The following is a 24831-nucleotide window of genomic DNA, read 5'->3' as shown; positions in this document are numbered from 1 at the left end:
CCTGCAGCAGCGACACTCCGTCCAGGGGTCGTGCCCCAGGACTGGCTACCCTGCGCCAGCCTCCTCCCCACCACCCATGCAGGCTACTGAGCGAAGCGGCCAGCCCACTCCCACAAACCTCCTGGCGGAGCAGGAAGCCATCCCCACCAGACCGATTAAGGTCCAGTCAGGCAAGGGTCCCCCAGCTGGGGCAGCTCTTCCTCTCTCCACACACTCGGAGACCACTCCCCCTGCCTGTGTGGCAGCAGGAGCCACCACTGCCTCCTTGCCTTGCACCACTACAGGAGGGAGGGAGGGAGGAACCGGGACGGGGACGGGGACACGGACACGGACAGATGGACAGACGGATGGACGGACACACACACACACACACACGCCCATGCACCAGGCCCCACAGGACCACTGTCAGACAGGGACGTTCAGGGCCAACAGCATCTGCACCTTTATGCACACTATAGGCTGGGCTGGGCAGAGGGCGCCTGGCCCCAAGGACACCACTGTATCACTATAAAACCCAAAGGAAACAAGGAGTAAGTGCAAGTTCAGGGAATGGAGCCAAAGTCACGCAGAAAGGTCACTGTTATCAAAACGCTCCTGGTCATACACTTCAGCCACCACCTTGCGGCCTGCAAACCAGCGACCATTGAGAGCCTGGATGGCCTTATGAGTCTCTGAGGCTATGGAAAACTCCACAAAGATCTTGACAATGATTTCTGCATCCTCCTCCTCGCCCTGCTTCTCTTGGTAGATGATGACACGGTTGACAGCACCAAACTTGCCACACTCCTCTGTCACCTCCCCCTCCAGGTCATCATCGATGTCTTTGGGGTCCACCATGTTGCGGAGAACCATCACTGTGGACTGTGGTGGAGGAGACAGCTGAGAACTGTGGCCTACCTGATCACCCCCACTCCCCCCACCATACCAGGACCTGGCTGCCCACCTCCTGCTTGCGGAGGAGCTTCTGCATCACCATGTGGCGGGCGCTGCTGCCCGAGATGCTCATGTGCTCCTGCTCACTCAGCATCTCTGGCCGCTCTGACTCGGGAAACAGCTCCTCTTCTTCCTTCTCCTTCTTGGGCTCCAGGAGACCCAGGGTTGGAGGGCTGGCCAGGATGGGGTTCACCACTCCCACAGAGGGGATGGTGACCGGAATGGGAGGACGGGCTGGGGTCACACCTGCAGCAAAACCAACCAGGTCCAGCGGTCACTCCTTCTCCCTTCCCCACCAACCCCCCCTCCTCAGGAACAGACAGATGGTCAGCCATGGCTGTCCTGGGCTCAGAGGGTGACGCCTGGAGCAAGAGGGCCCAGAAGCTGAAGACAGCATGCCTGGAGATGACAAGGCAGGAAAGGAGGGGGCAGGGACCCACTCAGACTCACCTGTGATGACTCCAGGCGCCTGGGCAGCCATGACGGCCTGGGGCAAAGCCCCCAGGGGCTGGGCCAGGGTCAGTGCTGGGGACACCAGTCCAGGCGTGGCCAGGGTACCCAGCACCGCTGCTCCGGCCACTGCTTCCTGCAATCCAAAAGGCTACCACACTGAGCTCCTGGTCTGACTACTTAAGATGACTTAAAGAGCCAGTCCCCAAAGGATCAGGAGCCCATCCACCCACTCTCAAGCCCACCCAGCTGTAAGTGTCCTCACCTGAGCAGTAATCTTGGCTGTGGCTGCAGCTGCAGCCACAGCAGCAGCAGGTGGGAGACCTCCAGGCGTGGCAGGTGTAAGCAGAGGCATGGGGGGTGTGACAGCCTTGCCAACCCGCAAGTACTGACCACCCAGGTCAAAGAGGTTCATGGAGGACACAGCATCTTGGGACGACTGAGCCTTCTCGTACTCTGTAGGGCAGGAGTAGCAGTGAGGAGGGCCAATCCCAGCACCGGGTGGCCCCTCCCCTGCCTCAGCCACCCCAAGCTCACCAATGAAACCGTAGCCCTTGTGCTTGCCAGTCGTGGGGTCCCGGGCTAGCGTGCAAGACTTGATCTTGCCAAAGGCCTCAAACACACTCTTGATGTCATCATCTGAGAGGTCTTGGTGCACAGAGGCCACATAGATGCGATTGAAGGCCCGCGCCTCCTCAGCCAGCTGATCTATGATGGGCTGGGCCTGTCCGATGTTGCTGGGCCTGCCCACCTGGGGAAACGCAGGGAAACAGAGAGCCACTGGTCAGCCCAGGCCCAGTCACGTCAGGCTGCTGCAAAGCGGCTACTTTGTGGGTCTGAGGGGGATGGAGAGAGACCCAAGACCCAAGGCCCAGCCCCTTGCCCTCACCTTGATGTTCCTGCCCCCCAGCATCACCGAGTTCATCTGCTCCAAGGCCAGCTGTGCAGCTTCAGGGACCTCGTATTCCACAAAAGCAAAGCCCTAGACACAGGGACGCACCTGTTAGGCTGGGAGAGCCCAGTGAGGGAGGCAAACCCCAGGGAGGCAGGCAGGCAACCAGCTTGCTCACCTTGTGCTTCATGGTGACGGAGTCCCAGGACATGTCAATGCTCTTGATGGGGCCGAAGGGGGCAAAGGCCTGGCGAATGGTGTCCTCCCCCAGCTCGTAGTAGATGGAGCCCACGTAGACCCGGCACATGATGGCCAGCGCCCGCTGCCGCTGAGCAGCCATCTGTAGCAGGACAGAGGGGGAGAGAACCACTGGCCAGTCAGGGGTGGCAGGAGGCTGGGCAGCCCATTCCTCTACTGGCCCACCCGCCCAGCTCCACTGTGGGGAGGGCTCCCCACACGGCAGCAGGTGCAGGCTTGGCCCCTACAGTCTGGGTGCAGGGGTCAGCAGGACCCTGCCCCAGGAAGGCAGGCCAGGCCCAGCAGCAGGACGCAGACGCACCCCAGCCCGCCCAGGTCCTTGGCAGACTGCGGCGGCAAAGCTGACAAGTGGTCCAGAGGCAGGGCCATGTGCCCTCTCACCAAGTCCACCCCCCCAGTCCAGAGGCTGGGCTGGGAGATCCTCCCACTGTCCCAGTCAAGTGCTACGACCGAAGAGGGAAGGAGGAGCCGTCCAAGCTGGAGGGACCCACTGGTTTGGAGGCCAGAAGAGAGGGCAGAAGACGGGGCAGCCACCGCCCAGAAGAGATCCCAGGGGAGGAGTTCAGGAGCCCAGCCAGGGGCTCCCAGGAGAGAGAATGAGGAGCAGCTGCTCATGTGGGGCCAACTCAGGTGGGGACTCAGTGCTTTGCACCCTCCTAGTCCCCTGAAACCTCTCACAAAAAAAGAGCTGCCTGGAGCCCATGCCACAGCCAAGAGAGCTGGCCTAGCCTAGGCAAGACCTGCTGGCCTGCCCCCGGGCATCACAAAGTAGCAGAGACCCTAAAAGGAGAAGCCCCAGGACTCCCTGAAGCTGGGGAGGTGACAGGCCCAGCAAGTCCAGGGCCTTGGTTGTGAGCTTAGCTGTATGTGCTGAGGGACCTCCCCATGCCCTCAGGGACAAGGTTCCCTCCCCTGCCAGCTCACAGGAGAGACATGCCAGGAAGGGGAATTCTAGAGCCAAATGCAATGGGCCACAGGGAGACCATGGGCCTGACCCTCTCTACTTCACGAAGGTCCCAAAGGCCAGAGACCGGCTTCCTTCTTTAGACATCGGCTGGCATAGTACAGGTAGAGCCTTCCCCACCCTCAGAGAGGGGCCTAAAAGGTCCACATCTCCTTGAAGTATGGGACTCCCCAAGGTGGGATATCTATCTTCCCCCAAACTAGGAATTCCTTGAAAATGAAACTGTTCTCTCCTCAAACTGGACCCCCCCCAACAAAGAGGCCTCAGACTCCCTGCACAGACCAAGGACCCTCAAACGTGGAACCATGTCCCCCTTTCACAGCAGGCTCCCCAGAAATAAAACCAGATCTGTCCCTCAGGTCTAAGTTCCCCCAAGACAGGGCCACGTCTGCTCATCAGTGTGGGCTCCCCAACCACAGGCAGGCAGACAGCTCCCTCCCTGACCTCATCTCCCCACAGCCCAGGCTTCCCAGAGGGTCGATGGCTCCCTTCCAGACGCTTTCCAAAAAGGACAGTGGGTGCGTCTCCCCATGATAGCAGTATGCCCAGGAATGGCCCTGCTGAGTAGAAGTCTCCAGAGAAAGGGCCACATCTTCCCCTCAGGCTCTCCCAAATGGGGCCTTGGCCTCCTCCTCAGCCTGCCTCTGGGGGGAAGGGAGGGGCATCTCCTTCCCCAGGCTCCTGCCCACCACAGCCAGGGCACAGCCAAAGGCCTCTGCCTCTTCTTCCCTGGCTGCGGGGCCTGCCCCTTGCTGACAGCCAGGCCAAAGGCCCAAGCCCTTGCCCTTCCCTCTCTCGCTTGCTGGTGTCCTCCCAGCCTCCCACCCCATCCATCCGTCCATCCATCCTCCCTCCAGGGTCTGATGGGGCCATGAATTAGGACCCCTCTCTCCTCAGGGGCCTGACCCCAACCCAAGAGCTCAGGCAGCCTGGAGGCTGACAGAGCTGGAGGCCCGTGAGTGCACCCCATGTGTGCAGGTGGCATGGGTGCAGACGGGCCTGGTGCTGGCAGTGCCCCGCCCTGGCCGGCTGCCCTCCGCAGTTACCTGGCCGGTTAGTTTTAAGGCGGGCCCTCAGAGCAGATGGAGGCCTCCCCAGGGGCGGTCCCAGGGTGGATGCCCACACCACTGGCCCCGCCATGCCTGGCGCTCTGCTGCGCTCGTCCAGAGCTGGCGGGCAGGGCCGGCTAGGGGAGCAAGGTCCCCAGCGCGTGGGCTGTACTGCCCCCCTCTAGCCCTGACTAAGGACATGAGCCCCAGAAGAAGTGAGCATTTCTATTGACCGATTGCAAAGGTGAGAGAGGATCTCCAAAGCCCATTGTCACTGCTGCCATCTGAAAGACAGTAAAGACAGAGTTCAGTCTGTTGGAGCTGAGCAGTCTCCCGCTCGTCAACACCTCACGCAGACAGCGGCAAGGCCCGGAGTCCCCGCCCTGCCAGGGAGGCCTGCCTGCCTTCCCACACTGCTGGCTGACTGGCTGCCAGCACCTGCCCAGGGGGGCCTCAGAGACCCAGGTGTCCTGCCCTGCAGCCTTTGCAGCTGGGCCAGCTGGGGCAGAAGGGAGGGAGGAGGAGGAGGAGGGACGGATAGCAGCTCCCAGCATTGTGAATGTCTGAGGGCTGGGCAGGGACAAGAGGCTCGAGGCCCAGGAACCTGCTGGCCTCACACTGGCCTCTTCCCACACAGTGAAGCCTCCAGCCACGGGCCTACAGCAGGGTCCAGTGGAGGCACCCCCGACTGTCCCCTCAGTCCTGGGCCCCATGCCAGGTGGTCTGGACTCACTGCAGGGGTGGGGACAGAGAGGAACACACCCTACATGCAGCCACCATCAGCTGCACACTGAGGGTGGAGGGGATTGGAGGAGGCACCAGTGTGAAGACCAAGAAGGGGAGGGGGCAGAGCCACAGAGAAGGGGCAGGGAAAGGGCCACGGGCCTTTAGGGGCTCTAACAAGCAACAGCTGGGAAAGGCTGGGCCACTCGTGCCTCAGGGAGGACCCTGGGGGTCCCAAGAATGAGTCCTTGAGAATCTGAGAACCATAACACCTTCTGGGGACAGCCACAGGCATAGGAGGAGGAAGAGGACGAGGAGGAGGACGAGATGGTGGAGGTGGCAGGGAGGGGTGGCCTCCAGCAGAGCCAGCCCTGGGGTGGCGGTGGCAAGAGGTGGGGAGGGGCGGCTCACCTGCAGGTTGGTGAGCTGCTGCTGCTGGTGCGCGATGGTCTGCTTCACCAGCACGCTCTTGATACTCTGCTCCATGGCGTATTTCTTAGCCTGCGAGAGACGGTGGTGAGGAGCGCTGGGGGCCCTGGCCTGCAGGGAGACGGGCCTTACCCCGCCCCTCCCTGGCCCCAGCTTAACCAGCCCCTACCCACAGTGCCCCAGGAGGTACACTCTCACCTTCTGGAGGGCCTCCTGCTGCTCGGGCGTCAGGGGAGGCAGCCCCAGCTTGGCGGCTGTGCTCTGCCCGTTCTCCATCTTGATAGAGTCTGTGCCCTGGCGGGAGGAACGGGAGATCATTAAGCAGCAAGCCCAAGTCCTCCCTCATGTGGCATCAGAAACCCCACCCCATCTGTCTCTCCCACAGCTGCACATGGCCTCTGGCTCAGCCCCTTCCCAGGTAGACCCATGGCTGGCCCGGATTTGAGCCTGCCCTTCTGACATTGCTGTCCCCAGCCCAGGCCCTCGTCTCCCCTAGGACCCATGGGTAGGACAGAGACTGAGGCAGGCAAGTACCCTGGGGGCCCCAGGCCAAACTCAAGCAGTTGTGCAGCCCAGGCCACAATGGCCTTCTCAGGAGCCACCAGGATAGGCAGCAGGTGGCAGGAGAGGGGCCCAGCCCTGACTCCAGAGCCTCAATCCCATGCCCTGCAGGGCAGCCAGGCTCCGCTGTCCTCCAAGGCAGGGAGAGAAGGGCCAAGGCTCTCTGGATGTCCTGGGACTCCATGCTTCCAGGCTGCCTGGCACCAAGGCCTCTCTGGGCCGCTGCCATGGATACAAACTTGACTTCCCTGCACTTCCAGAGTTACCCAAGTATGGGTAAAAGACTTCTCTCCTGGCAGTGCCCCACTCCCAACCTTACAGACACCCCACACCTCCTGGAGAGCCCAACAGAGGGCTCCAACCCACCCCTACCACACTCCTGCATGGGCATAGGGAGACAGAAGTGGACACCTGCCAGCACCCTAGCCAGGCAAGCCCAGGGACCAGGCAGTGCTTGGACCGCAGTCACAGCTGGCTGCAGATCCAAGCTGATGCTACTAGGATTATGTTCGCATCCCTTCTGATCCGTTTCTATGCTTTTTGCAAAGGGAAGAACATAGTGTGTGAACAGAGAGGGAAGCACGGCTATCAGGCCGAGCAGGGCCTGTGGTATGGGTAGACAGAGCACGCCTGCCTGTCTACCAGCTCAGAAAGACAACCGGCCAGCCCCTTCCAGACTTCCAGAGGCAGCCTTCAGAGGGATGATAGAGAAGAGGGGAAGGTCCCCAGCACAGGAGCACTGAGCAAGGACAGAGACACAAAGGAGGCAGAAAGGCACTGGCTGACCCAAACCCTGAGAACCCCCATCCTGGCTAGCCCCAGTGCTGGGTTTCTGGCACAGGTTCAAAGAGCAAGCAGCCTTGGAGGCCCCTCCACAGGCAACCAGGGCCCCAACCAGGCCCCAAAGGTCAAAGGCTGGCTGTGGTGGGACCAGGTGCCCCAGTCCGGCTCATGCTAGGCCTGTCCTCTCCACCCTCCCAGCTGGCCACAATCCCGTTCCTCCCCAGGGGGAGAAAGGGCCCAGCAGCCAGAGGCTGCGACTCCAGAGCAGCTGTCACCATGGTAATCAATGCCAATCCTCCTCCAGCCCCCTAGAAACTTTTCAATCTCCTCTTTGTCTTGGTGAACAAAAGGCCCTTCTCCAACCAACCAAGAGCCAGCTGGACAGCCAGCCAAGGGCCGTGAGCTTCAGTCCCCATGACTTCCCAGGATCCAGGCTGCATACCACCTCCCAGTCCCACCCCCGTGTGCCTGGGGGACCAAGAGCAGGGCCCAGCCCCAAGAGGCCCCCAAGCCACCTCATTGAGGCCCAACTGGAACCTTCTGGAGGCAGGCGCTACCATGGAGAAACACAAAGAACCAGATCACCCAGAGACAAGGCCCAGCTCCATCTCCAGTAGGACCCACTCCCAAGGGCTGGGCGACTAGACCAAGGTGCACCTGCACCCACCCTGGAGCCTGGGGCCAGGAAAAGATGCAAAGGGCTGAGTCTGAACCAGACCTGTGCTCTGACTTACATGTTGTTTTGTTGTTTTACTTAAATTAAAACATACAGATCTGAAATAAAAATCTGTATCTCTGGCTCTTAAAACATTGCACATTCTAACACAGTGGGCCACCCTTCTGCACGATGCTGATGGCTAGGAGTGAACACTGGCCGAACTCCAGTCCCCAGGACCCCCACCAGGCCCTGCCTGGTGCCTGAAGCAGGATGGACACAGAGGGGAGAGGCCGGCACGGAGGCTGGGTGGGAGGGGCAGGACAGCACAGGATTTGGGCCAGGGTCCAGCGAGCAGCTGTCTGCCCAGAAAGCAGAAAGGGTCCCTGGGGCTCCTCTGACCCACCCCTGGCCAGGCCTCTGGGCCCAGGGACATGCAGGCGGGCGGGCAGGCAGGTGGGTGGGCCTGAGGGAGAGGAGGCTTAAGGTCAGTACCTGTGGAGGTTTCCATTTGTCTCCTGCTGCCACCACTGCTGCCGCTGCCGCCGCTGCCGCCGCCGGCTCAGACCCCCCTCCTTGCTGGCCATTGACCTGCTACAGGCAGGAAGGAGACGTTGTAACGGACAGTCGCACGGCCCCACCCTCCCAGACCTCCTCTCCACTTTCCAAGCTGAGGGCTGAGCTCCCCATGGGTGAGCAAGGAAAAGCTGAGCAGGACACAGGAAGGGACCAGCTCCAGCTTGGCCCCTCAACATTTCCAACACTACCCAGCCCATACTGCCCATGCCTCAGATCTGCCAGCACACCTGCAGCTGCCCAGGGCCTGAGCAAGGAGTGGAGCAGAGCGGAGTCAGGGGAGGCCCAAGGGACCCGAGGAAGGGACAGGGAAGAAAGGGTAGAGAACAAGCTGTGCAACTCCTGCTCCAGGACAGGGAAAGCCGCCCTCTCCCATAGTGTGCTGGAGGCTGAGGTAAACAGCCAGCTGTCTCCCCCACCCCTCCTGAAGCAGCATCTGTCCCAGTGCCTTCCACAGGCTCTGGCCAAGCCCAGCCCCAGGTCCCTTGTGAGGACGCCTCTGAGCAGCCTACTAGGAGAGAAGCTAAGAACCTGGCCCACTGCACTCCAAGGGACCCACACCCAGAGAAGCCTGAAAGGAAGGAGCAGTGCCCACCACGGCCTGGTGGGGTGGTGGGGCAGAGATAGGCCACAGGCAGGAGATGGGCAATGTTGTGGGGCTGGAGGACTTTGAAGGGCCCTGAAACCTACTCTACCCTTTCAGAGGCTGCACAGCAGAGACGGAGGGCAGAATGCATTCACCCTACTCCCAGCTAAAAGACAACACCTACAAATGTCTAAGAACATGAAGGGACAGTTGTGTCCACCCTAGGAGCCATGTGCACAAAGTTAACGGCTGGGCTGACTCCACCAGCGAGTGTCTCAGGTACCCTGACCCCCAGAGGAGGGACAGCAGCACAAGCCCAGCTGTGCCAGACAAAGCAACAATGGGCCTGGACACTGAAGTCCCTCTGCATGCTGCCAGCACAGCTGTGCCCCACTCAGCCCCACCTGCTTAGAAACTGTGCCCCAGAGAGAGCAAAAGGAGAAAGGGGCCCCTCTGACATGGGCCCAACCCACTGCGAGCGCACCCAGAGCAGAGGCTGCCTCTCAGTGCCCACAGCAAGAGATCCTGGCAGGTCCAGCCAGACACTTGTGAAAGGGTGAACTCAGGGGCACTTTCATAACTTCCTGCTCCCCAAATTAAGCACTAGCCAACACGTGGGCCAGGACAGTGCTGAGAGCAAGACACAGCTCAGAAGAGATTTTGTGGGAAAAGTCAGTCCACTAGGGTGTCGTGCTAACCAGACCCTGGAGGAAATGGTCATTTGGGGTCACAGCTAGTTATGCGCCATCACCCTAAAGATGCCCCCAGCACCAGGCAGTGCAGCCCTGCCACGCCTCAACAGTCAGAACACAGAGGAGCACTTCCCACTGGAAGACAGGAAAGTAACTTGGGACAGGATCATATGAGGTCTCTAGGCCTCAGGCTCCTCAGCTACGAAGGGGGATGATCTCTCTCCCAGGGCTGCCATAAAGATTTAGTGAAACACCCTCCGTGAAGTACCGAAGTTGTGGGAAGCAAGCCCCAAGTTCTAGCAAGTTTTAGTATCGCTAAATCTCATCCAGCATCAGATTCCCAGAGCAGGGCTGGCTGCAGGATGCTGCCTTCTATCTGCTCAGTTCCCTTCATGTGATGCAACGCTGCTTACTGTGTGGCTGGGCTCCATGCTGCCTGGAGATACTGCAGATGCAGGAAAAACAAGATGAGAGAGGCCGGGCGCGGTGGCTCACGCCTGTAATCCTAGCACTCTGGGAGGCCGAGGCGGGTGGATTGCTCAAGGTCAGGAGTTCGAGACCAGCCTGAGCGAGACCCCGTCTCTACTAAAAATAGAAAGACATTATATGGACAACTAAAAATCTATATAGAAAAAATTAGCCGGGCATAGTGGCGCATGCCTGTAGTCCCAGCTACTTGGGAGGCTGAGGCAGTAGGATCGCTTAAGCCCAGGAGTCTGAGGTTGCTGTGAGCTAAGCTGACGCCACGGCACTCACTCTAGCCTGGGCAACAAAGTGAGACTCTGTCTCAACAGGAAAAAAAAAAAAAAAAAAAAAAAAAAAAAAAAAAGATGAGAGAGAAAGATGCTCTCTCAGGAGCCTCACAGGCAACTGCTGACAAAGAATGTACCGACCAGCACCTGGTATGACTCTTGTAGTTAAAACAGTGCTAAGAATAAAATAAAGCACAGGACGAGAAGAGAGTGACTATGAGGAATATGAGATTGTGGCAGCCAGGGACAGCCTCTTTGTGAAGTGACACTGCAGGCTGGGACCCACAGAAGAAAGTGGCTACATCCATGGGGAGGGCAGAGGATCCCAATGCTCCTGCCTGAAAAAACCCAAGGGGGTGGCTCCAAGTGGGAGCTGGTCCGGCTGTCAGAGAAGGGAAGAACACAGCAATGAGTCAAAGTGGAGCAGTGTGGCCAGGAGACTGCACCCCTTCCGGGAAGGGGCTGCCTGCCTGTTTCTGCAGCCACCAGGCAGGAGGCAAACCTGAGTGAGAGGAGGCACCTCTGCACCCTCCTGCACTCCCCACCAGACCACAGTCAGCCAAGGTCAGCTGCTTCATTTGCTTTCCCACAAGGGCTATAGCAGTATGAGACGGGGAGCAGGCTCACTCCTGTGTCAACCACAACAGCGGGGAATGAGCAACCCTTCTAGAAGTCTTTCCATTCAAAATATTAAAAGAGGAATGAGTTAGACCACAGGCTAGAGCTCACTCTTGGAGCCTGCTGCAGCAAGCCTGAGCCTTGATAATTAAAACACATGTATTAACTCAAGAGGATTAAGATGGCAACGAACACCGGTACTGAAAACCCCTGCTTCAAGGGTCAGATTTATTGCCCATGTCCACCTCAACTACACCACCACCTGTCTGGCACTGTGCCACAGCAGACCTGAGCCCCAATTTACCCTCGACCCCTGAGCACAGGGCACTGCTCTGCGGGGGCTTGGGGAGATAAAGCATTCACTCTCCTCCATCTTTGTGAGTGTCTCATCCTTGTCTCTGAGCCTCCCTCTCTTTCACCACCAACTCTCTGCTGCCCAGGGACAGTCACCAAGTCCTCGACTCTCACCTCTTTTCTTTCTGGCTTTCTCCTCACAAAAATCACTTGCTCCTGTGGCTTCACGAGAAAACAGGACATGATAGAGTTAGCCAGACCTGACAATCACACACTGGGCTATCCCTTACAAGCTGAGGAATCTTGTGCAAATGCCTCCCTCCTCTGGGAGTTGGTTTTCACCCCAATGGAACAGGATCCAGCCCCCAGCTCAAGGCCTGGCAATGGAAGTCTAAGAACACTCCCTACCCCTATCAGTACAGCGTCCAGCCACCTGCCCAAGTTGCCTTCTCAAACAGACCTTATCCCATCCCTCTGGGTGTGGGTTGGGGGAGGGTGGCAGGTAATAAAGGGATGAACTTCAGCTGAGAAAGGTCTGGGAGGAGGGGGCTAATGGGATAAGTCCCATAAGCTAAGTGTGGACAAAGACAGGCAAGAGAGACTTCACCATGGAGATGCTTTCTGCACAGATGTTAGTCACTCACTGTGCACCCCTCCCTCTCCCTGGGAGGTGGGCAATGAGCAGGGAGGGGCTCCTTCCTTTGGGTTCCCACACCACCCTGATCACAGCTCCCTCGGGCACCCTGCATGTGACATACTCGGTAGGAACTGGTTCATGGTACCCACCACACCTCTGAACAAGCCAGGGGCTGCCTCTGTTTGGGTCCCCACTGTGCCCCAAAGCCCTCCCATAAAGCCTGGGACAAAGCGATTGCTAAAAAAACGTGTGATGAGAGAGCACGTCCTTATCTCCCTGAGTGGGGATTAACAGGATGGAGATAACCACTTCCCTGTAAAGCCCCAGCAAAGAGAGGATTCACGGCCGCGGGCGCAGGGAGCCAAGGCCACCCCGTCGTCACTGAGCAGTGGGTTCTTTTCTACAGGGCCGGTCCCCTTTTGGTCCCACCGACCCAGAGGCCCACTAAGACAAGCCAGCAGATGCCGTCACCCCAGGACCCCGCCTTCTGTCGGGACCACGACGCATAGCCACGGCAGCAGAGGAAAGACGGCGACGTCCGCCTATCGCCCAGCTCGGCCGAGGGGCCGCTCGCTGGAGCCGGTCGGCCAGAGCGCGAACTCGCCAGGCCCCCGACACGCGCCCCCGCGCCCCCACGCCCCCGCCGTGCCCGGGCTGGCCTACCCTGCCGGAAACTAGAGTCCGCGGGCCGGAAGCTACGGCCGAGGGCTGGCCGTCTGCGCGCGCCCGCTCCGCCCCCGCCTCGCGCGACCCAGGACCGCGGGGACGGTCTGCGCAGGCTGGGGAAAACCGCCGCGCCCCCGGAGGCCCTCCACGCTCGGGCTGGGCCAACGACCCCTTCCCGCCAGCTGCAGACCGCCCATGGCCAGGGGGGGCTCACTTACGAGAGCTATGGTCGCCGTCGCCATCTTGCGTCCGTCGCGGCCGCTGCGCGCGCCACACACTTCTCCTCCCTCCCCGGTCTCGCGCGATCTGGGTACCGGCGGACGGAACTCTCGCGAGAAAAGGCCTTTTGGCCTTCGACGTGGAAGAGAAGAACGCGCTTCCGGGATGGGGAGGGACAGTTAACGCCCCTGGGAGGGGAGAGCGGAAGGGGCAGGACCAGAGCCAGCAGGGGGTGGGGCCGGCCGCTCTTTTCTCTTAGACTTTGTGGCTGCTGCCACTCCTCCTGCGGCCACTGTTCCGTTTTTCTGCGTGTTTTACAAAAAACTTGCCTCAGGCGTAGTCCGCTAGAGCTCACCAAGGATGCAGGGAAAACAGCGGCCATCCGCCGCCCAGCGCTGAGGGAGTCTGCGTAGACACCGAGTCCCGTCTACGCAAATTATCCGGTATTACAGGTGACAAAAGGACCTCGCCTCTTCAGACTCAGATTGGAAATGCAGCGTCTTTGCATTGTGACATCCCTGAAGTCAGCAATCCTTATTTAATTGGCAGCATTTTCTCATTACTAGTGAGATTCCTAAAACAGCGGTGCATCTGACGTCCCTGAACTGGTTTTCAAGGCTAGAGGTGTCCATCCGTGCTGTTGGAAGAACTGCCCTAGACGTTTGCCATATGCTGCACCCAGTCCTAAGATCCCAACTCAGTCACCGCCCCCCTACCACCACCAGGAAGAAAGCGCCTCTGTACACTCAGGCACCCTGTGCTGCCTCAGGCAACAAAGCATCTTCTCTGTCTAGCCGGGCAGATCTCTTTCAACCTGGGCAAGTTTAGAATTCAATCTAGACATCTCTAGTTAAATATGGCAGTGAATTTTCCCCCTCTTCCTCCTGAAACCCCTCTAAAATGATAGGAAAGTTTTATAAAAGCAAAACCCGTGAGGGCAAAGAGGTGGAAAATTGTGGAGCTGGAGGAAGGTGGGCGGTGGTAGCTGCTTTAGCCCTGTGGAGCGGAGGTCAGTGTCTGAGGGGTGGTGCATGAAAGTGCACCTGGAAAAAAGGAGACCCCAAACTTCTATCCCTACCTGCTGGGGCTGGCAGGCACTGCCACTGTTCAGGAGAGGAGCTCTGAGGCCTGGCTCATGGGCAAGGCCCTGTTTGAAATTGGAAGAGTAGGTGAGACTCTTGCTGGTTCCCCCACTTCTGTCGCTGGCTGAGTCTGGCCTCTCCCAGGTGTTACCCAATTCTTCAGAGAAGAGGGCTTCTGCAGCAGCTAGCAACTCAAAAGACTAGCAGCTGGGGGCAGAGGCAGGGGGTGCCTATTAGAATGGCCTGGCCTCAAAGCTCACCAGCCCATAAGCCCCAGGCCCTAAGAGCATCTCACTTGTAAATGCAACTGGATGGCCCAGGATCACCAGACAACTGAGGAAGAAGAAAAGGGACTCAGAGGCTGGGCACAGTGGCTCACACCTGTAATCCTAGCACCTTTTGGCAGGCTGAGGCAGGAAGATTGCTTGGGGTCAGGAGTCTGAGACCAGCCTGAGCAAGAGCAAGACCCTGTCTCTACAAAAAATAGAAAAATTCAGCTGGGTGCAGTGGCTCACACCTGTAATCCTAGCACTCTGGGAGGCTGAGGTGGGAGGATTGTTTTAACTCAGGAGTTCGAGACCAGCCTGAGCAAGAGTGAGAACCCATCTCTATTTAAAAAATAAATAAATGAATGGAAAAAAAGAAAAAGAAAAATTAACCAGGCATGGTGGGACGCACCTGTAGTGCCAGCTACTCAGGAGGTTGAGGCAAGAGGATGGCTTAAGCCCAGGAGTTGGAGGTTGCAGCGAGCTGTGATTGTGCCACTGCACTCACCCAGGTGACAGAGCAAGGCCTGTCTCAATAAAAAGAAAGGGACTCAAAGGAACAGAGACAATAAAGGAAGCAGAAAGGTGTGGAGGGGTAGCTAAAATGATATCCTTAGCTATATTAGAGGTGTTGCATCCAAAACACAAGAACAGGAGGCTATAGAGAAAGAACATTCAGGGAATGAGAAAGAGCTCTTACAAATGAAAAATATGAGAGGAAAACGAACGATTCAATAGTCTTGAAAAATAATCGAAATCTTACAGAATGTGTAATAACAAAATCAGATAGCTAAAAAATAGAAAATGTAATCGTTATCACATGAGTCAGTACTCTCTGGTGTTCGAAACTGGCTTGGCACACCCGAGGTCTCCACATAGAAGGGGATGGATGGGAGGGGTGGGCTGTCTTACTATAGCTGCCACCAGAGGGGCCATCAGCACCACCCTCTGCTGGCCACTTCCTCTTGACAATGATGTGTAATACTACACTCAGAGTACTTGGTGCCAGGCACTGTTACTTCACACATGTTAACTCAGGCAATCCTTCCAACAACCCTACGCTATGCAGTGGCTACTGTTTTATCTCCATTTTTACAGATGAGGACATGCAACACCACACAGCAGGGGAGTGGCAGAAAGGCTTCAGAGCCTTGCTAAGGAGCACATCATTGCACCTCTCAAAGGATAAGTCCAACATCCAAATAAATTGTCCAGAAAATAAGGAAAGGGGAGAAATCGCCAAGGAAATAATTCAAGAAAATTTCCTAGAACTGAAGGGTCAGGGTTTCTGGACAATGGATGAAAAAGAAGTTGTACATCAAGACATGTCATTGAGAATTTCCTTAAGAGAGATCATAGACAAAGGGTCAGAATTCAGAAAGACATGAGAGTTCTTGGGACTAGAAGAAAATTATGTGATACCCTCAAAATTCTGGGGAGAAATGATTTCCAACCAAGCCAAGCTTTTTGTACCTAGTTACACTTCAAGCACAGGTGAGATTAGAATAAGGACAAACAGGCAAAGACTCCATAACTTCCCATGCATCCTCTCTCAGGAAACTTGGGGGATGTTCCTCCTAAAATGGGCAGATGAAGGAAGAGGAAAGCATGAGATTGAGAGACAAAAGAAAGGAAGTGCTCCAGGACTCTGGGGAAGGAGGGACCCAGGCTGACATCTAGGCCACAAGTACAAGAACAAGCAGACTGGAGCAGAGGAATCTCATGTTGGGGGCTTCAGGAAAAGAAGAAACTGAGCATCGAATTATGTGACGTGTCCTTAAATATTGAGAGGAAATGGACACTTTTGCAGTGACATCTAACAATGAATTAATAACAGACATATAGAAAACTAAGCAAACAAACAAAAAAAGAGGCAATTATTAACTCCAGGCAAAACAAAAAATTGTACAAGAAAGAAAATATCCTAGGACACCTTGTTCCCTGCTGAGGCATGTGGTGATGAATCTGTAATAATACCTGTGCAGCTGTGATGTCCATCACAGTTGGGACTATCGATATTGGGTGAGAGAATCGAGGCAGGTGACCCCACCCCCAGAGGATGCCAGCTGGGGTCGCCTAATGTAGAAAAACTCATAAACTGGGCTAAAAACACACATGTGACTTTGAGAAACATGGACTTCAAATGCCTGAAGAAACAGCTAAGAGAGTTGAATTTAGGGAGGATCAGAGTAGGAGACTGCATTTATTATTTATTAGCCTAAAAAAAAAAACCATTCCACTTTCAAAACAATATGGATAAAATTCTGAAAGGATAAAACTTAAAATGACAAACTCAACACAGTCATGATTAAGTGCAGCAATGATAGTACTGATGGTTTTAATTTCAGTTTAATCACTGGTACAATGTTATGAATTTGCCAAACTGTTTAAGACCATGCAAAATTAGGCAGCTTAGCATCAGCTTTTCCATCTAGAATGTGTAAATTATTTTAGATTTGTAATTTTAAGTTGAAAGGCATAAGAATTTGAATAATTCTGTAACTTGTATTGGAATGTTTAAGGTAACTTGAGATTCCCCATATTTGTACATTTATTTAATATGCTTTGGTAAATTTTGTTTTAGTTTTTGGCTTTTGGTTAGGGTGGTGTGGTAGGCAGGATGCCATCCGTCCTCCACAAAAGGTGTCCATTCCTTTAATCCCCAGGGAACCAATGAATGTTAGTTTACATGGCAAAAGGTATTTTGCAGATGTGATTAATATTAAAAACCTTGGGAGGGGGAGATTATCCTATACTATGTGGGCGGGCCCCAAGCTAATCTCCAGAGTCCTTAAGGAGAACCTTTCCCAGCCAGGCACAGAGAACCAGAGACAAAAACTCAACTTGCTGTTGCTAGCTTTGAAGACGGAAGAAGGGGCCAAGAGCCAGGGGATGTGGGCAGCCTCTAAAGGGGAGAGTGGCCCTCAGCAGACAGCCAGCAAGGAATGGGGGCCTTGGCCCCACTGCTGCGTGGAAGTGAGTGCTGCCCACAGCCTGGCTAAGCAGTAAAGGGGTTCTTCACTAGAACCTCCAGAAAGGACTGCAGCCCGCTCACCTTGATTTTAGTCTGGGGAGAACCCATCTGGCTTCCAATCTACAGAATTAATAGTAAGCTTGTGTCATTTTAAGCCACTAAGTTTGTGGTAAATTTTACAGCAGCAATATCGAACTAATACAGTGGTGAGCCTTCCTAGTTTGACATCTGAAATGCTTAAAAAGAAATCTAAATGCACTAAATTTATACATACAGTTTAAAATGGGAAGAGGCAGTCCAAGAACTAAGAGGCCAGAGAGGTGGGGCAGAATCCAGGAGGATACTGGAACCTCTGAGATGCAAGTTGGGAGGGAGACAAACAGGGACTAGGAGTGACATCCTCAGGGCCCAGGGAGCAGCTGCCCAGGGAGGAGGTGCAGGAGGTAACACAGAGGGGTATGAGTTTGAGGAGCAGGGAGGATGCCTGGCTGCCGACCCCTCCAGGCCAGGGTATGCAGGAGAGAAACTGGCCACTGAGGGAGCTGCAGGGGTGAGCAGAGCAGAGTCTGCAGAAGGCTCCAGGGCTGGTCTCAGAGTGGGTGGAGGACCAGAGAGGGGGTCCAGGCCTGGTCTGTGCAGGACCAGAGGCTTTGCTGACAATAGCCTCAGCTCCAGGGCTTTGTACCGTCTGTTTCTCTCATCACCTCACAGCCCTGCCCAGTGCCCAGCGCCATGCCTGACATCTGTAGGTGCTCCACCACTGTCTTGAGATCCAGGTTCCTTGTGTGGGTCCACAGTGCCAATCAGGAATGGCCACTCTCCCAAGAGAATGGAGCAATTCCTGAGCAGAGGTCTGTCCAGGGCTGACCCCCACTCCACCTCACCTCACCCATGAGATGGGCACGGTGGGCAGTGGGGCTCCTTGCAGGGCAGCCTCCCAGTGCTGAGGACTCAGAGGCGCTGGTGGGGCGGTGGGGTAGTGGATCAGGGCCTCACGGTCAGGAGAATGGAGGATATGGGACAGGGCTGCCTTGTGGAAGTCAGGGTGGGCAGGGCACTCCTGACCCTAAGGACTTGCAGGGCCTAGCCACTCCCCCACCGGGGCTCCCTCACCCCCCCGCCCATCAGCCCCACCCCCGGGCGCCTAGGAGGCCGGCTTCAGCCCCACTCTGCAGGCCGGGTTCTCACGAGTTCCGGGGCACACAGGCGGACACAGCTCTGTGACGCTGGGCTCTTCTCCACGTGGAGGCCCCCAGCTGGGGCGCGGGTCAGGGCTGGGCCCCGCGGTACTTGAGGAAGGTGCTCTCCAGGAAGGCCGCCAGCTTCATCCGGTCGTCCTGCAGGTGGGGAGGGAGACATGGGGGGATGGAGGGGCGCGGCGCACCCCGCGCACCCTGTTGCCCGGCTGCGCACACCTGCGCACCTCGTGGACGAAGCCGTAGTGCACGAGCTCCGCGGCAAGGTCCTGGGCGCTGTCGGCTGCAGCAACAGTAACGGCGTGGGGCGACGCATGAGTGAGGCCACCGCGCCGCCCGCCGCCCTGGGTCGCCGCCCGCCGCCCGCCGCCGGGGCCCCGCGCGGCCTACTTGGAAGCAGGTCGTAGGTCAGCTGCCGGTGCAGCCGGTCCTCCAGCACCAGAAGCAGAGTGAGCTGGGGCGGGGGAAGGCAGGGCGGGGTCGGTGGGGCGGTGCCACGAGTCTGCCCGCCACCCCCCCACCCCCGCTGCCGTCTTCCTCGTCCCTCAGCCCGGCGCTCATGCCCGCCCAGACCAGGGCCCAGCTCACATGCCAGCGAGACTTGTCCTCGGTTCTCTCCAGGTTGCACTGCATCTGGACCACCTGCGGCGGATGTGCGGGGTGGGGGGGATGGGTTACCCAGAAAAGCTGGGGCTCAGTGACTGAGCAAATGCTGCCTCAGAGGGCCCCACAGGGACAGCAGAGATTGACATGGGAAACATCTCTGGGAGGAGCCCAGAAAGCATATCTCACTGCTAGTGGCCTGACAACTTAAGGAAAACTTCCAGGCTGGGCACAGTGGGTCACGCCTATAATCCTAGCACTCTGGGAGGTCGAGGCGGGAGGATCGCTCAAGGTCAGGAGTTTGAGACCAGCCCGAGCAAGAGCAAGACCCCGTCTCTACTAAAAAATCGAAAGAAATTATCTGGACAACTAAAAATATATAGAAAAAATATTAGCCGGGCACAGTGGCGCATGCCTGTAGTCCCAGCTACTCGGGAGGCTGAGGCAGAAGGATTGCTTAAGCCCAGGAGTCTGAGGTTGCTGTGAGCTAGGCTGGCACTCTAGCCAGGGCAACAGAGCAAGACTCTGTCTCCAAAAAAAAAAAAAAGGAAAACTTTCAGAAGAGTAGACCTTGGGGCTGTGGGCTAGGTATTGAAGGATGAATAGGAGCTTTCACAGGTGGAGAGGACACCTGAACAAAGAGAGGACTGTGGGAAGCAAGGGAGGGGAGATCAGGCAGGTGTGACAGCACCAAAATGTGGGGCTCCAGTGGGACGAGGTCAAGGGCTCCCACAATCTCTGCAGACAGCCAGGAGCCAGGCAGCTTTGACTATTAGGACAGGATTTTGGCTGCACTGTGGAAGGCCAGGCCAGTGGCTGGTGCAGCATCCAGGTGGAGAATGGGGACGGCCCAGATCGGGGCAGTGGCCATGGGGACACACCCGGGGCCAAAGCCAGGTCCTCTGGAGCCCAGTGGGTATGGACAGGAAAAGGGAGAGAGAGTGGCAAGGCTAACCGAGAGAGGCCCCTGGTGGGAGGAGAAGTCCAGGGAAACACCAAGACACCACCACCAAGGGACCAGCAAGCTGATGGGTGGGACTGGAGGAGGCTCCGGAGAAAGGCTGCATGGGGCACAGAAGGATGGGGGCAGCAGGAGTGGTAGAGAGGGTCTTCAGGGGCAAGGGGCCTCTGGGAAGTGGAGTGTCCCAGCTTGTCCTGTGATGCCCACAACCCCACATGGGGTCAGCCTGGTGGAGAGCTGGGCTAGGAGCACTTGGGCACCAAGAGAAGGGTGCCCACTCTCTGGCTGGTGGGAGGTCTGAGGGATGGCATAGAGCAGCAGGAGCGGGACTTGCCTTTCTGGTCTCAGAGTCAAAGGGTTCTGGCGTCGGGGTCTTGGCCTTCTGGGCCTCCTCAGGGGGTGGGGCCAGCACTCGGGGCAGCCCCAGGGGTCGAGCAGCTGCAAAGTTCATCAGTGGGTAGATCCCATTCCTGGGAACACATGAATATGGCTGGGGGCTCAGGCCTGACAGCTGCCTGGTCCCCAACCTCACGCCAGCTCTCACCTGACATCCTCCAAGAATTTGTCCAGCTCCAAGAAGGAGACCTCCGAGTACCTGGCATGGGGTGGAAGGCACATGAGGGCCCAGGGGAGTTGAGAGGGGAGGCTTCTAGGTGCTGGCTGCTCACCGCCACTGCAGTGGGGGCCGGCGGGGCCGGGGAAGCTCCGCCAAGACTGCATGCAGGTCCATGGCCTTGGTCTTTTCCTCCACCACGTTCTCAGGCATGAGGTCTATGGCCACAGGAGCACCAAGGTGGTGGCTCAAGTCTCAAGTCCTACAGGGACCCTTCCACATCAGGACCCCGGCCCCCGGCCCACCCCCTGGGCTGGCCTGTTCCTCACACTGGTGCTGGATGAAGCAGTGAGCTGCCAGGAGCTTTAGCGAGTGCACCTCAAAGAGCACGCGGTGGAAGAGGAGGCTGTGGGCAGAGGGCCGGCAGGCAGGGTCCCGGGCCAGGCAGGAGAGGATGAACTCCTGGGCATGGAGAGGAGAGGCTGGCGGTGGATGAAGGTGCTCTGCTCTACCCCCCCAGTCCTCCCTCCTCAGAGACACCACAGGACACACATAGGGGAAGGCCAGGCCAGGACCTGATCATGTGAGCTTGAGGACAGTCAGGTCCTGAGCTCTGAGCATCCCTGCTGTACTACCCTAGCCCTCAAAAAATCATGGGGAGCAGGTGCTATTGTCCCCAAGTCACAGATGAGAGCCCTCCTACCCACAGCCTGCCCCCATTTGGTTGCCTCAGTTCAGGTTCGACTCCAGAGCTGACCTTGATACATCCCCACCTGCTCCACATCTGTGCCCTCCTTGTCTCTCATGCTCCTCATGCCCTTCCAGGTACCCCTGTCTTCTGAGTTTATAGAGTTAAGCTGCTGGCCTCCCACCAGAGAGGCTGTGGATGGAGCTTCCATCCTGTACTCCCCACCAATGCCTACCATGTCCCCCTGACAAGCTGGGGCCTCCTCACCTCCTGGAAGTTTAAAGGCAAGGACTTGGAGTCAGGCAGACCCAGGTGGAAATGCTGGTTCCACCACTCACTCTAAAGCCCTGAGCAAAGTACTTAGCTTTGTGAACCTCAGTTTCTTTATCTATAAAATGGGCATAGTAATAGTGCCCACACAGGGAGTATCTCTCTGGTCTCCTATTTAGAACATGCTGATCCCTTAGGGCCTTCATGCTGGGAATGTGTCCCTGTGATGTCCTCCAGCTGGCACACCCCCCAGCTGCACTGGCCCCACTATACCCTGGGCCTGCCCACAGCACTCACTGGCCCTGCCTGAGCACCTTGAACCAGCCTGGGAGGGGCAGGGAAAGCTGCTTACCTGCATGTTGGGGTCACTCAGTGAGTGCCTGGCACGAGCAATGGCCTCCTCAGTGACACGGGTGTCCCCGTTGGACTGGATCTCTAGCACAGCCATCTAGGGTGCAGGGCCAGATCAGGCATGGGGAAGGGGCACAAGTGAGATGGGGTTGAGCCCAGCTGGGAAGGGGCCAGGAGGCCAGAGCCAGTACCTCCAGTGCACACATGCCAAAGGAGAAGATGTCCACCGCGGTCCCATCAGCAACCTCTGAAAAGGAGAGAGCAAGGAAAGGCGGGTAGGACAGATGCGCAGGACAGGGTCTGGTGCCGGGACTGAACTCACCGCCATACTCTGGTGGGAAGAAGTGCAGGTTCCGCAGTTCCTCTTGCTCAGCGCGGATGGGGCTTCGAAGATCGTCCGGAAGTGCTATAGAAGAGCGCGGGGCTGAGCGGACCAGACCCCTCCAGGACCCCATCCACCCAGGGTTCCCACGCACCATTGGAGAAGATGCGGTGCCACACTGCGCGGGCCAGGGCGGGGAGAAAGAGCCGAGTCAGCGAGCTGGGGCGTTGGGCGTCCTCTGCCCTCGGCTCCCCCGCACGTCCCCCAGCCCTGCGCCCCCCAGCCCCGCCCCGCCAGCACCAGAGCCGATCTTGACGAGGCCGTTGTGCTGAATGAAGATGGTGTCACTGGTCAGGTTCCCGTGGATGATGGGCGGGCTGCAGGCATGCAGAAAGCTGCAGGTGTGCAGAGGGGAGAGCAGGCGGAGCCGGGTCAGAGGTGCAGAGAGGTAGGGGGCGGCAGGGCAGGCGCGTGGGCAAGCCAGGGGGCTCTCACCTGAGCGCGGACAGGATCTGCGTACACCAGCGCTTCCAGGCCTAGCGGCGGACGCACGACTCCGTCGGGTGGGCGCGGGAGAGGCAGCTGGGCCTGTGGAGCCCACCCTGCGCCCTCGCCCAGCCCATCCAAGGCTGCCCCTGTCCCTGAAGCCACCCCCAGCCCTGTCCTCTCCCTGGTGCTGCCCCAGCCTACTCCCCATACCCGGGCGTTCATGGCCTTGTGGTTCTTCTTGGTCTTTTTGAGAAATTGCTTGAGGCTGCCCGATGACACATACTCCGTGATGAAGATGACCTGTGGGGGGCAGGGGCTCAGAGGTTCCAGCAGCTGCGTGTCCCACGGCTGCCCCACCCAGCTTGTGGCCTCACTCTGCCTAGTGGCCTTGCCCGCTCACCCTTGCACGGGCCTCAGAGGCATCCAGCCAGTACTTGTGCAACTTGACGATGTTAGGGTGGTCCACCAGAGCCAGTTGCTCAAACATGGTCTGGATCTTCTCCTGGGGAGGGCGGGGGCGGTCACCGGGTGGTCAAGGGGATAGGATGAGGAGGGAGCAGTGGGCCTCACCTCATGGGCCGCGAAGGCCTTCCTGTCTCCGAAGTGGAGTTCATTCCACACCACTTCTACCCCCTCCTCCGTGTCCATGGCCAGGAAGGTGCTCTGGACCCCCGGCATATTCCCCTGGTTCACCTGGGGGTGGGGGGTGGGGGTTATGTGTGCCTTGGGGTGTCAGGGTTGAGGGTGAGGACTTACTCCCTGTGCACACCCTTCCTGCAGCCTGAGCATGTGCTACAGGCCCTGACCCCCTCTGTGGGTGAGCTGGGGTCCTGGGGGTTGCCTGGTGGGGTGGGGGGCCTACCCAGGGGCTAGGCTAAGGGGATTTGGATCAGGTTTCAGGGCGTTTAGCAGCAGATCCCATAGGCATGGGGAGGTGGTCCTGGAAGACTAGTGTCTTCCAGAATGGAGAGTTTCTCAGTTTCTCACCAGGGCGTGGGCGCCGGGCGAAAGGGGTCCAAGGGCTGGCCAAGTCGCTGGACGCCTGAGACAGGCCGTGAAGAGGTATCCAGCCCCTGTGCTCCCCCAGCGCCTCATGACCCCGCGTGGCCTCCGGGCCCCACCGGCTCCTGGAGGGCGATGTCACCCCTGCTCCCCGCCCATGCCCACCTGCTCCCGCCGCTTCTGCCACCGGCCACATGGGCTTTCCTCCAGGATGTCACTCTCGTCCTCGCTCTCGTCCTCCCGTTCCCGCTCCCGGCCCCGCCTCGGCGCCGGCTCTGGGGCCGCCATGGCTCGGCGGACCCGGGCCACCGCCCTCCGCGCAATCCGCCGCCTGGCCCCGCCGCGGCTCCCGGCCCGCCCTGGCCCTGCACCCAGCCGCCCAGCCCGGAGCCGCAGCCGCCTCGAGCCCCCACCCCGGCTCCGGGACTGGGAGGTGCGAGCGCGCGGCGGGCCGGGAGAGGGACCCGGGGTGGAGCCGGCCCGCCCCTCCGGAGCCGCCTCTGCGGGCGGGAGCCGGAGCGGAGCTTCCAGGCGGGCGACCGATTCCCCGCCCCGCCCCGCCCCGTCGAGTACCGTGCCCCGCGTAGAGGCTCCGCCCTTTCCCGGCTGAGGTCCCGCCCGCTCCCATCCGAGGCCCCGCCCACGCCCACCCGAGGCCCGCCCACTCTGTTCCTGGGCCCGCCTGGCTCCTGCAGAGGCAGCTCAAGCTTTGGGGAGAGAAGACCACTGGACCATCCTGAGCCGTGTACGTCGGGGCCTCCCTGGGTACGCTGCGGCCTTCGCAGCCAGGGCGTGGGGGGTGGGTCTGGGATCTGCCTCTGTCCAGTTCTAGGAGAGGGATCCCGCCCCCCTTCCCTCCCGACTCCGACCACGCACATTCGGAACCGGCCTGCGGCCAGCTGGACGTACAGCCAGGGCCTGGAGCAGCCCACTTTGCGCGCGGTTGCACCCCTGAGGGCCCGGGGCAGGGGCATTGGGGGCCCACCCAGGCTACGGCCTGCTCCAGCTGCAGGAGGACCTCAGAAGCCGAGTGGCGCTCCTGGCCTGCATGTCCCCAGCCTAGCCCCAAGGAACACGCGGGAGGGCCGCTGGAGGTGGAGGTCCGTACACAGGCAGGCTGACCCGGTTGACTAATTCGTAGCTAACCCTAGCTGCAGATCTCTCACTGCCGGCAATTCTGTGCTTCCCTTTCACGCCCACACGCCCATCTTCCCACCTTCCAGGAGGGCGCCCCACTCCAACTTGCAAGCAGCCCCCTCCCCCAGGAGGCTGCCTTCTGGCATCTCAGCTAAGATCACCCTGTACCCCGAAGCCCACTCCCTTCCCACGGTCTCCTC

General features: G+C 58.5%; 2 protein-coding genes across 10 annotated transcripts; both read right to left on the bottom strand.

Moving 5' to 3' along the window:
• Window positions 1-393: 393 nt before the first annotated feature.
• On the bottom strand, window positions 394-12806 carry PUF60 (poly(U) binding splicing factor 60). 8 transcript variants are annotated; one of them, XM_069465883.1, is made up of 12 exons: window positions 12737-12806; window positions 8193-8291; window positions 5897-5992; window positions 5681-5770; window positions 4780-4830; window positions 2454-2615; window positions 2273-2365; window positions 1921-2134; window positions 1649-1839; window positions 1384-1519; window positions 944-1179; window positions 394-861 (listed from the first exon to the last, which is right to left on the bottom strand). In XM_069465883.1, exons 1-12 carry the CDS (start codon window positions 12758-12760, stop codon window positions 562-564), a joined length of 1692 nt encoding a protein of 563 aa, XP_069321984.1. In that variant the 5' UTR covers window positions 12761-12806; the 3' UTR covers window positions 394-561. The 8 variants fall into 8 exon arrangements, with proteins under 8 accessions (XP_069321984.1, XP_069321985.1, XP_069321982.1 ...); XM_069465884.1 differs by having other exon boundaries at window positions 8193-8288; window positions 12737-12798; XM_069465881.1 differs by lacking the exon at window positions 12737-12806 and adding an exon at window positions 10750-11059.
• Window positions 12807-18266: 5460 nt separating this feature from the next.
• Window positions 18267-23972, bottom strand: NRBP2 (nuclear receptor binding protein 2). Of its 2 annotated transcripts, XM_069465878.1 has the most exons (18): window positions 23660-23972; window positions 23063-23185; window positions 22893-22994; window positions 22703-22792; window positions 22499-22539; window positions 22304-22398; window positions 22158-22181; window positions 22004-22087; window positions 21873-21928; window positions 21683-21778; window positions 20702-20834; window positions 20488-20590; window positions 20364-20414; window positions 20154-20289; window positions 18844-18897; window positions 18646-18709; window positions 18483-18538; window positions 18267-18396 (listed from the first exon to the last, which is right to left on the bottom strand). In XM_069465878.1, exons 1-18 carry the CDS (start codon window positions 23780-23782, stop codon window positions 18328-18330), a joined length of 1500 nt encoding a protein of 499 aa, XP_069321979.1. In that variant the 5' UTR covers window positions 23783-23972; the 3' UTR covers window positions 18267-18327. The 2 variants fall into 2 exon arrangements, with proteins under 2 accessions (XP_069321979.1, XP_069321980.1); XM_069465879.1 differs by lacking the exon at window positions 22158-22181.
• Between the last annotated feature and the right edge of the window lie 859 nt (window positions 23973-24831).

This window comes from Eulemur rufifrons, chromosome 3 (assembly GCF_041146395.1).
Source record: "Eulemur rufifrons isolate Redbay chromosome 3, OSU_ERuf_1, whole genome shotgun sequence".
Lineage (NCBI taxonomy): Eukaryota > Metazoa > Chordata > Mammalia > Primates > Lemuridae > Eulemur > Eulemur rufifrons.
This window is presented reverse-complemented; position numbering and strand designations above follow the sequence as displayed.

What these genes read in the sequence shown, in the direction of transcription:
- PUF60 (XM_069465881.1), bottom strand. Translation starts at nt 10,881, where the DNA reads ATGAAGCAGCTGACCTTGGCTGACTGTGGTCTGGTGGGGAGTGCAGGA. An exon ending in CTCTCTCACCTTTGCAATCG is followed by an intron (nt 2,616 to 4,779) that starts GTCAATAGAAAT and finishes GTCCTGCTACAG; the next exon opens with ATGGCTGCTCAGCGGCAGCG. An exon ending in CAAGGGCTACGGTTTCATTG is followed by an intron (nt 1,840 to 1,920) that starts GTGAGCTTGGGG and finishes CCTGCCCTACAG; the next exon opens with AGTACGAGAAGGCTCAGTCG.
- NRBP2 (XM_069465878.1), bottom strand. Translation starts at nt 23,782, where the DNA reads ATGGCGGCCCCAGAGCCGGCGCCGAGGCGGGGCCGGGAGCGGGAACGG. An exon ending in GGCAGAAGCGGCGGGAGCAG is followed by an intron (nt 23,186 to 23,659) that starts GTGGGCATGGGC and finishes CCCCACCCCCAG; the next exon opens with GTGAACCAGGGGAATATGCC. An exon ending in CAGATCCTGTCCGCGCTCAG is followed by an intron (nt 22,399 to 22,498) that starts GTGAGAGCCCCC and finishes GCACACCTGCAG; the next exon opens with CTTTCTGCATGCCTGCAGCC.